The sequence below is a fragment of the Dreissena polymorpha genome, chromosome 5, assembly GCF_020536995.1.
Source record: "Dreissena polymorpha isolate Duluth1 chromosome 5, UMN_Dpol_1.0, whole genome shotgun sequence".
Taxonomy (NCBI): domain Eukaryota; kingdom Metazoa; phylum Mollusca; class Bivalvia; order Myida; family Dreissenidae; genus Dreissena; species Dreissena polymorpha.
This window is the reverse complement of record NC_068359.1, coordinates 80,608,191-80,620,229: the sequence shown is the minus strand read 5'-3', so window position 1 is coordinate 80,620,229 and position 12,039 is coordinate 80,608,191. Positions and strand designations below refer to the sequence as shown.

Here is a 12,039-nt window from a genome sequence, read left to right as displayed (position 1 = left end):
ACTGTATAAACGAGTTTACCGCCGTAAGTAGGGTTTCTGTTGCCTTTTTGATGACTCTAGTTTGTATCACTCTATGCAGGATTATCTTAGAGAGCAGCCCGACAATGTGAAATCTTTCAACATTATTGGAGAGGTCACACAATTTCTAAATGTCATATACTCTAACATTACGCCTAAGAGTATTGACTTGAATATCCAGATCTTCGATACAATGAACGAATTTACAGCTGTAAGTGAAACATCACGTTAGAATGAGTCCTAACTAATGTGTATTAGCCCATTTATACCTAGTGGACTCTCCCATCCTTCTAAATTGGATCAATTTATTTAAAAAACTAGGGATGTCTTGTATATATATTAATATATTTAGAATATTTCTTACAGAAATTCCTTTAAGCAAACAGCGCAGACCCTGATGAGACGCCGCATCATTTTTTTCTAGACACTAGGCATAAATGGGTTAATGTGTAAATTGTACCTGATTCAACTTTGGAAAGTAATAATCATCATTTAAGTATTTAACCCTTGATTAAGCAATGCCTTATTATTCACTTATTTTTGTTTGAATACAATTTCAAAACTTTGCTCTCGGAGATGTCTAAAGCTTTGATTATCTTAAGATTTGATTGTTTCAATTGTCATCACGTTTTGTATTAAAGTTTATTTTTTCTTTATAAAAAGAAGTTGGCAATTAATGATATCCCCATATACATGTATACCAATAATATAGGACGTGAATGATGTAAATACATGTGTAAACATTATTGTTTGATCACGATTTTCTATTTAAACAATAAATGCATTTAAGACATGAACGTTCCCTCCCGAACCTATTATTTTATATAAATCAATTTATCATACGTAAACACACAATCTAACGATTATGTTTATTTTGATGTTTGTATGCATGCACAATTTTCACCAACAGGGTAACCAAGAGAACCGGATTGTTATATATGACAATAAGATTATCGACTACATCAACTTCATCATGCGAGCTGGGGACTTTGAGGATTGTCCACAAGACAAGGCAATGACATATTATAAATATGTGTCTTGTTCTGTGAAAACTTGGCTTAATGCATGTGCGTAAATAGTGATCCCAGGGACGACACATTCCGCCTAAACTTGATTTTGATTGAGCGGATCTGGGACGGCACTTCACGCACAAGCATTATGCCCAGTTTTCACAGAACGCGACACATATTATATAATAATATATATATTCATTGAAAATAAATAGGATTTCACGTAGTGCAATCATAAAATTATATCTTCTGATAAACTCCTGTATCTTGTGAAGCTTTCTTATTGTTTGTTTGAACTCGTTTCAACACACAATAACTGAAATGTATTTGAGTGCTTTCGTATCTGAAATATGTGTTATTGATTTTAAACGGCTTCTTTTAATATAAAAATGAATTGAGTTACTTGCTCTGTTTTTAGCATATATGGGTTACCCATGAAAGTTATAGACTGGTTTGAGGAAAAATTCCACTGCTTTAAACACATTAAACGTGTTCTAGCTATACTAATAAGAGCAAATTTGCCATGACTGTTTAAAAAAGAAAATGTCTGGTAAATTAAATGACTTGCATGATTGTATGACGGAAATTATTAACCCTTTAGGAGCGATGGGATTGGGCGATCTTTTTTACAGTACACTTAAGTATCATTTAACGCATTAGAAAAGATGGTGAATATGAAGCTTCATTAAAAGTTTCTTTGAAATTTAGATCCTTCGTCTACGAGAAAGCATCTCCAATCTCGTTCTGTCGTTGATTGAAGAAAACGGAGCCGGAAAAACACAAGTTGCTCAAGTAAATTATTGTTCTTTCGTTCGCTCATACCGCTTAAAGTGATATTATGCGCATGTAACAGTATATGCTATGTTTATAGGTGTCTATCGCAACCGTTGTTTATTGTTGGTGTTTTCACTTCATATACACTTATATTTGTTAGTGCAGCATCAACATAATAAAACAATATCACGGAAAGAAAAAATAAGGCATTTGAATATCAACCGTACTTTCGTTTGACAACTGATCATGCATGGACGATGTGAATCTAAATTTAGTTTTAGTGCAGATTCGTTCATACGACACACGAACACTAACTTCGATCCTAATAAAAAGACAGTTCCGCTCGGCTTAGAGGACTATACAGTTGTAAAATATCGAATATAATATATATTTTTTATAAACAACTGGTAGCAAGATGAGTTGCTGATAATTGGTTAGTTACCACATTTGAACTAACTATTTTGACCTGTTACTTCTTTTCAGCTCAATTCAACAGTGAAAAATGCGCATACAATCACTTTAAAACGATGTATGTTAATGTGAAACAATTGCTTTTTTGCTTACATTTATATTAAAGGATTATTTTCATAATAACGAATTTCATAATTACTATTTGTTTATCTAACCCTAAGAAATCATTTCAAGAAAACCCTTTTTTGTATTATTGATTGTAAACATATGGGAATATTGAAATTCCAGATACATAAACATAAAGTACATAAACCACAAAATGATAAAATAAACACTTGTGAATTTCATTTTCACCCAACAGGAAGTGAAAGACACATTGGACAAGAAGGCGGTCGTGGCTCTAATGACGGAATGCTTCGAGAACCACGGCATCGACAGAAAGAAGCTGGAGGAGATGAAGTATATTCAGTTGGAAGGCGTGCCGCCTCCGTCCAAGAACAACGCGTTGTCGGGGGCCAAAGATAGGCTGATGAAGGGACTAGGGGTATGTCCTGAACGAAAATAAAATGTGTCTTGTTCTGAGAAAACTGGGCTTAATGCATGTGCGTAAAGTTTCGTCCCAGATCAGGGACGATACTTTCCGCTTTTATGGTATTTTTCGTATGAAGCAAGTCCCTTCTTGCCGAAAATCTTGTTAAGGCGGTAAGGGTCGTCCCTAATTAGCCTGTGCGGACTAATCAGGGATAACACTTTACGCACATGCATTAATCCCAGTTTTCTCAGAACGCGACTCAAATGATGCGTGAATAATGAGGTGCATAAAATGTGGTGGCATGTTTTATCTTGCGCTGGTGTTTAATAGTAAGATAAGATTTATGACATTTAAACTCTTTAGTATCATATTTCATTCTGCATTGTTTGCTCACGCCCAAAGAATATTCGCATTAATATTTGCATAAAGTGACAAAACGTTTGATCATGTACATATATGTACAGTAATTAATTCGTAATTAATTCGGAATAATTAACGAAATTGTCGAAATATAATTTAATACATGTTACTTACACAGACAAAAATATGTACGATGCTTTTCTTGTAATTCCATTTTATTTATTTTTTCCTCGTAAACATGACATTTTTTGCATAACACAGATTTTGTTTAAATACACAAAAAGAGATGATCTGTTTAAACATTTTCCCGATTGTCGTTATGGTATACAACATCTATAAAAACAATATGGTGAAGTGGGTAAAATATGTTTAAAACAGTGTCAAAAAGTGTATGTTGCTTTAAGTTTGGTGTACCCATGTTACAAAGTATATTTAAGTATATTTAAAACTGTGTTTTATGGTTGATGTCCTAATTGGGAATAAAAGGCGCCCAGCGAGTATTCAATATATTGTTTATTGTGTGGTCGCGATTATATTTTAAAATTTTATTCTATTAGTAAAAAAGGACACGATGCCTTGTCTTAAAAAACAATACTATACGTTTACTAAATATGCACACGTGTCACTACAGAAGCAAGAACGTAATGAGTTTGCTGAGGAGTACGAGGACGTGGGGTACAGGCTCTTCCTGATCCTGGCTCGAATGACGGACATCGACCCAAAACTCATGGACACTTGTACGTATATACATTGACATTTTTATGTTGCAAAAGATTCTCAAGCAAAAAGCACCATACGTGTTAAAATTCTTCTTATCATTGCCTTTTGAGTGAATTCATTATCAAATGTTGTTGATTTTTTTTAATTCAACATGCAAACCGCCAACCTTTTGCTGATGGCCCTAAACTTATGTTCGCTAATATGTGAATGCGGAGATTCCGCTGGTGCATCAATAAGGTGAAATACATAGAAATTGAAACGTCAGCTGCATGAGCAGTAGAGACCTTATACATAGTACAAGGCAATCACGTACATAAGAAAACGTCCAAACATGAATACAAGTGGTGTCACTCCAGATGCACTGGGAGGTTTGTAGGAGCTGCAAACCTCACACTTGATGCAGAATTATTCGTCTAACAACCACGTGTAAATAAAATCTGATCGAATAGTATAACGATTAAAACTAAAAAGCAAAGTGGCTACCATTTAACCATTTTCCCCATAAGAATCAAAGTGAAAATGACTTTTGCAGCCAGCATAAAACCAGAACAGCCTGCGAGAAACTCACAGACTGTTCAGGTTTTTTGCTGTTAGCTTCTCATCAATATCTAAGGGTTGGAAATGAAGCCTTTAAAACTTGAATACAGTAAGAAAGCTCTTTAATTAAATTTAACTTTCTAATGGCCTACGAATGCGTCAAAAAACGTTTCTAAGTGGTAAAGGGTTAACTACTCAATGTCTATATACAGACCTGAGCACAAAAACTGGAAGCACGATTCAATGAAACCAGCACGAGCATCAACTACAGGTCCTCCAGACTATACAGCATCATATAGCTTGACATCCTCAAACAAAATGAAGCGTCATATACCGGTTACTTGACATCCTAAAACAAAATGAAGCAGCATATACCGGTAGCTTGACATCCTCAAACAAAATAAAGCGTCATATACCGGTAGCTTGACATCCTCAAACAAAATGAAGCGCCATATACCGGTAGCTTGACATCCTCAAACGAAATGAAGCATCATATACCGGTAGCTTGACATCCTCAAACGAAATGAAGTGTCATATACCGGTAGCTTGACATCCTCAAACAAAATGAAGCAGCATATACCGGTAGCTTGACATCCTCAAACAAAATGAAATATCATATACCAGTAGCTTGACATCCTCAAACAAAATGAAGCATCATATACCGGTAGCTTGACATCTTCAAACAAAATGAAGCATCATATACCGGTAGCTTGACATCCTCAAACAAAATGAAGCGTCATATACCGGTAGCTTGACATCCTCAAACAAAATGAAGCATCATATACCGGTAGCTTGACATCTTCAAACAAAATGAAGCATCATATACCGGAAGCTTGACATCCTCAAACAAAATGAAGCGTCATATACCGGTAGCTTGACATCCTCAAACAAAATGAAGCATCATATACCAGTAGCTTGACATCCTCAAACAAAATGAAGCATCATATACCGGTAGCTTGACATCCTCAAACAAAATGAAGCGTCATATACCGGTAGCTTGACATCCTCAAACAAAATGAAGCATCATATACCGGTAGCTTTACATCCTCAAACGAAATGAAGTGTCATATACCAGTAGCTTGACATCCTCAAACAAAATGAAGCATCATATACCGGTAGCTTGACATCCTCAAACAAAATAAAGCGTCATATACCGGTAGCTTGACATCCTCAAACAAAATGAAGCATCATATACCGGTAGCTTGACATCCTCAAACAAAATGAAGCATCATATACCGGAAGCTTTACATCCTCACACAAAATGAACCGTACAAGTTGGTGCACAATTTGTTATACAATTATGTCCAGTTACCGCTGGGGTAAACGATTCACTGGCCAATGTTTTATTCGTAGTAAACTTCCTACACTGTTGGCTTTCAACTTTTACTGTTTACTGTTGGACAGTACAAAAAAGCGCTGGTTTGAAATACATCAACATTGAACAAAGAGAGAGACCACAGCAATCTGTAGATACAGGCATAAGCCTAGAATGACCAGAGCAACATATAGCAGATAATCAATCTAGAAGAAGAATAAATGACCTTGAAAACGGTCACACATTTTTGTGGGTCAAGCAAACGAAAAGGTGAACATCATTTCAGTACCTAGGGCACCAGAAAAAGACGCCCAGCATGAAGAAAGAGAAGGACTGGCAAAAACAAAAATGCTCAGGAAATCTCTAAGTCTTTGTAACATCACCAACGAAATGATCCAACACTTCGGCCCTCTAAAAGCTGTATGACATCTTCAAAGACATGTGGTCGCTGGACCAAGAAGCCCAGTTCTGGAAAGAGGTCAAGAAAAGCTGTATGACATCTTCAAAGACAGGTGGTCGCTGGGCCAGGAACCCCAGTTTCGAAAGGAGGTCAAGATGATTCATCTCCTGTAAAAGGGTAAATCAAGTCAGAACTACTGGGCAGGCCCGAATCTTCGGGACACTAGGACGTATATGTTGAGCTTCCACTATATTAGCCAAATGTACTTTGTGTTACAGATTTTTTTTCACGTTTGCTTTGTGTGGAAGAACCAATTTATGCTAAGTGGACCCTGCCATCCTTCTAAATTGGATCAATTTATTTCCAAAATAAGGGATGTCTAGTATATTTATTTCTATATTAAGAATATTTCTTACAGATATTGCTTTAAGCGAACAGCGCAGACCCTGATAAGACGCCGCATCATGCGGTGTCTCATCTTGGTCTACGCTGTTTTCCAATGCCTTTTTTCTAGACGCTCGGCATAAATGGGTTTAGTGTAACACTATGAATATGCAGAAATAATATCAATTAGATTGTGAAACAATTGCATAGACAGCCGTGTTCTGATATGAAATGGTATAAGTTGTACTGATAATTTTACATTACAGTGAAACTAAACCCACTTCAACAAAAAGCCTTCAACTTCTACAAAAAGAACTGTATGTCTATTGAAATCGTCAAAGACGACGAGTTGCAAAAAGCCAACTTTAGAGTCAAAAGCAAGGTACAATGAACATATATGTTGCAACTGAAATTTCACTTAGTGAATATTAAGCTTATTTTCAAAATACTTAAATGTACTTTTATTTACTTCCTTAAACACACGGTTTTGGTAAAAGCTAACTAAGAACGAATATACAAGTATACAAATATGACTATTGGTATAATTAATCATTGACACACAAATAAATCAATCTATTGTTCATTAACGAATTAACTTTTTGCACATAAACGACTAGCGAAATTATAAATGGCCTGTAAATACAAAAGTGAATTGAATGCCTACATGCTAAGCTTGTACGTACCTGTTATGTGGATAAGTACTTCATTATTACATGCATGAACACACTTACCAATATCAAATGCTAACGGGGTAAACAAAGTTAAATTAAATTAAAAATTAAACCATTTATGCCTAGCATCTAGAAAAAAGGCATTGGCAAACAGCGCAGACCCAGATGAGACGCCGCATGATCAGGGTCTGCGCTGCTTGCTTAAAGATATTTCTGTAAGAAGTATAAATAAATATAGAAATAAATATACTAGACATCCCTAATTTTGGAAATAAATTGATCAATTTAGAAGAATGGGAGAGTCCACTAGGCATAAATGGGTTAATGTCAATACGCTATGGCGTTGTTGCAATGCTGTCGACCTAGCAACCGGAAGGCAATTGGTTTGATTCCTACGGTGGGAGCGTTCTTTATATATTCCCAAATAGACACCAATGTATGGTTCTACTCTAGAGTTGTTAAATAAACCTTTGACCTCGATTAAAGCTAGCTCAAATGAATGGGTAAAAAGTATGTCACGTGACGTTACAGCGCGTGCTGCGGGAGGAGGTGAAGGAGATGTTAAAGTGGAACGTTGACCGCTCGTCGCCTAGCAACAAGATCCGGGACCTCATGGCCTGGTCCAATGACATCATGAAGGATATCGCCTATCAGAGGAAGATCCTCAGCAATCCGCTGGCTATCGTGCTGACGAAGGGATGGTCAGTATAGCCAGTTTAGGTCGACGTGGTGTTATGGATATTGTGTCCGCCTAGCGACCGGGTCGTCACGGGTTCGATCCCCACCGTGGGAGCGTTCTTTAGATCTCCCCCAAAGGCACCAAGTACTGGTTCTAGGCCCAGGAAACGGACTCGAGAGCGTTTATATAAGCCTTAGGCTTTCGATGCAATCGAGCTAAAATAAATAGGTTTAAACTAAGTATAGCCAGTACATCAACACATTTTATACACTTTTGTTGCCTATTAGTTTATTCATAGAACTACAGTATTTTGTCTTTTAAAAAAACATTTTAAGTTCTGTTTTTTCCGACACTTTACGACATTTACCGTAAATGTTTTCCCGAAACAATCTATATTATTTTGGTTTATTTACAGGTGAGTGTCATTTTTAAAACGTAACACTGTTCCAATATATGAGATAAATAAGTTACATACATACGAGTCGTGTTCCGATAAAACCGGGCATAATGCATGTGCGTAAAGTGTCGTCACAGATTAACCTGTGCAGTCCGCACAGGCTAATCAGGGACGACACTTTCCGCTTTTATGACATTTTTCGTTAAAATGAAGTCTCTTCTTAGCAAAAACCTAAGTAAGGCGGAAAGTGTCATTTCTGATTAGCCTGTGCGGACTACACAGGCTAATCTGGGACGACACTTTCCGCACATGTATTAAGCCCAGTTTTCTCAGAACAAGACTCATACTTCTAGGCTGGTTTGGAACCATCTGGTGACGGTGTTGTCGTTTGCCATCAACATTCTGATGCTGCTTACGTGGGACGCCAAAATGTCCATGTCCTCGCCGGGGATGGCGAAAAATTCTTCCGTGATTCCATATGCCGTCAGAGAGTACGATAGCCTTAATATATGTGTTATACTTCTTCTTTGATTCCATACGCCGATTTCTCTATTATATATATGTGATGTAATTCTTTAGAGATTCCATATGCCGATCTCTCTATTATAGGTGATATAATTCTTTGATTATATATGTCGATATCTCTAATATATGTGATATAATTCTTCAGTGATTCCATACGCCGATGGCTCTATATATGTGATATAATTCTTTGATTCCATATGCTGATATCTCTAATATATGTGATATAATTCTTCAGTGATTCCATACGCCGATATTTATATTATTTGTGATGTAATTCTTCCGTGATTTTATTTCGGTTATTGCCCATGTTTTTTTTTTATGAAAAAAAATCTACACTGTGAAATCTTTGTTAGAGTAAAATCGTCATATTCCCGACAATATTCTTAGTTATTTCCCGGAGTTATTTGCTTTCTAATGGAAAGCATTACCGGGTACTTCACAGTGATTTTTTTTTCCAAAACGCAACCTTGATGACTCGTAAGATTCTAATACACATTTAACGCACGCTGTGAAAACGTGGTTTAATGCATGTGCGTTAAGTGTCGTCGCAGATTAGCCTTTGCAGTCCGCACAGGCTAATCAGGGAAAAAACTTTCCGCCTGTTTTGAATGTTTTGTTTTAAGTATGGCTCTTCTAGATGAAAGTCCAGTTTAGGAGAGACATATTAGCTCTGATGAGCATGGATCGACTGCACAGGCTAAATTAGGTCGACACTTTACGCGCATGCGTTTAGCCCAGTTTTCTCAGAGCGCGGCTCATATGTTTGCAGCCCCATACCAAACATACGGAATCTGAGCCAGGACCAGTACAAGCTGGCCATATACATTCTCGGCGGACTCCACAACTTTTTCTGCCTACTCGTGTTTATCAGCTACTTTGTTGGCAACCATCCGCGCCTGCCCAACCCCAAGGCTATGCTAGAGTCTGTCAAGTAAGTGGGCAATCGTGAAACGCCGGCTTTCTCCGGAATCCTCCGTAAGATAACACATTGTAAACAATATTGGCTCATTTATCGATGATCAACATTCGAAGTCGGTAAAAGTTCCTCAATAATTTGGAATAAACGTTGAGTTCTGACATAATAATTGTGACCGTTTTGCTGTTTACTATTGAAGTAGTGGAAGTGCAATAGCCTTTGCTTCCACAAGTACAGGATACGAATCCCATGAAAAGCGATATATTTCATTCAACATTGTTTTCTTGCTATTATAATGAGTAAAGAATATTCAAAAACACCATAAATATATTTAATGACATTTTTAAAGACAAAAATTTGTGAACAAGTCTGTTTAAGATGAATGTTATATAGAAGCTTGTCTATAAGTCTGAAATTATTCAAAATTATACGTGTATTTTTAGGTCCTTCATTTACACACCAAAGGGCAAGGAGGAGGACGTGGACAAAGAAAAAGAAAAGCAGCACGTGTCAAAGATGGACGCTAAGCTGTTCAGCTTCAGCACTATATACTACATGGTATTTCATCTACATATGGGCCGTGCTCTGTGAACAAGGGGCTTAACCCTTTGCATGCTGGGAAATTTGTCGTCTTCTAAAATGTCTTCTGCTGAATTTCTAAAATTAGCATTTTCTTCGATTTTTTTCAAAGAACACTATCAGAATAGCAAACTGTTTGGATCCTGATGAGACGCCACGTTTTGTGGCGTCTCATCTGGATCCAAACTGTTTGCAAAGGCCTTCAAAATTCGGTTCCCGCACTGAAAGGGCTTAATGAATGTGCGTAAAGAGTCGAGCCAGATTAGCCTGTGCAGTCCGTACATAAAGAGTCGAGCCAGATTAGCCTGTGCAGTCCGTACATAAAGAGTCGAGCCAGATTAGCCTGTGCAGTCCGTACATAAAGAGTCGAGCCAGATTAGCCTGTGCAGTCCGTACATAAAGAGTCGAGCCAGATTAGCCTGTGCAGTCCGTACGTAAAGAGGCGAGCCAGATTAGCCTGTGCAGTCCGTACGTAAAGAGGCGAGCCAGATTAGCCTGTGCAGTCCGTACAGGCTAATCACAGGCGAAAATTTCCGCTTTGATGATATTTTTCGTTTAAAAAAAGTATCTTATTAGCATACATCAAGACTGCACTGGCAAATCTGGGACGACACTTTACAAACATGCATTAAACCTCTTTTTTCACAGAGTATTGCTCATAGAGAATTTTTTCCATTGTCCTCATGATTTATAAATGTTGACCAATGTTTTTTGGACTAAGAGTACGTATGTTATCGTACGTTTGTCCATATGCATACATCGATACAATTGCTCGCGCAATACATATCCACTTTCACGATATCAATAAACGTTCGGGTGTTGCAAATCTTTGCATGAACTCAACAAATGTCGCAAAGACAAAACGGACACCGATTAGTTTTTTCTTATAATAACGCGAACATTTGTTGTTGTTTTTTTATAGTAAAATGTATTTAAGCTAGAAATGGCACGCACCAATTTAACATTTATTATTAATATTGTCCCTTTGTATTCTACTGATGCACCCATTTAAATGTTCTGTATTGTCTTCATAAGTAACAATTTTAAATGAAAATGTCGTCTGTTTGTTCATTATAATAAGCAATAGCGGGCAGTTTCGTCCCTGATTAGCTCTGTGCGGTCTTCACAGGCTAATCTGGGACGACACTTGACGCAAATGCATTCAGTTTTCCCCATAATGCGGCTCAAATAATCTTCCATCCGCGTTTGGTGTAGGCTTTCGTCGGTCTGTCAGTGGGCGGTACCCTGTTTCACGGCTACTTCTTCGCCTTCCATCTCCTGAACATCGTCAACAACAATCAGCTCTTGAGCGGGGTCATCAAGGCCGTCACACAGAATGGTTAGTACAGGTTTTCGAATTTGATTGGAAGTTTGTGAAAAAAAAACAGCCAATGATATCGCCCGTTACAAAAATGCTACTAGCGCAATATGCGGATAATGATGCCAGTGGAATATACGGAGAGGTTAAAAAAATATTTTGTTTTTACTGAAAACGGTAAGTACAATTTAAGATCTCCATTAAAAAAAGAAAATTTGCTTCACTTCTGTACACTTCATGACGGCCTCAGCCACCAGATCTCTGGGCGGAGGAAATCACGAGGCAGGGAAAGCTCTGCGGCCGTTTGGAGGACCCACAACGCACGGCTACCTTTGCACAGAGGGACGGCGTACACCTGAGTGATCGACAAGAAGCAGTAGACCAAGAAGATTTATTGATTTCTATCTGATTTGATGCTCGATGTTGTTTTTATATTAAAATATATCGAACTGTTTAGCACGCTACTGTAATACTTGTTATACTTGTTTTACAT

The 12,039-nt window shown here is 37.4% G+C and overlaps 1 protein-coding gene across 1 annotated transcript in view; it reads left to right on the top strand.

Moving 5' to 3' along the window:
- Positions 1-12,039, top strand: part of LOC127832127 (inositol 1,4,5-trisphosphate receptor type 3-like) — a 101,823-nt gene that overhangs the window by 81,197 nt on the left and 8,587 nt on the right. The window contains 11 exon segments of the mRNA XM_052357362.1: positions 80-229; positions 929-1,030; positions 1,737-1,820; positions 2,575-2,757; positions 3,737-3,842; positions 6,728-6,843; positions 7,664-7,833; positions 8,562-8,699; positions 9,503-9,664; positions 10,093-10,207; positions 11,444-11,567. Coding sequence (XP_052213322.1) covers positions 80-229; positions 929-1,030; positions 1,737-1,820; positions 2,575-2,757; positions 3,737-3,842; positions 6,728-6,843; positions 7,664-7,833; positions 8,562-8,699; positions 9,503-9,664; positions 10,093-10,207; positions 11,444-11,567 — 1,450 coding nt within the window.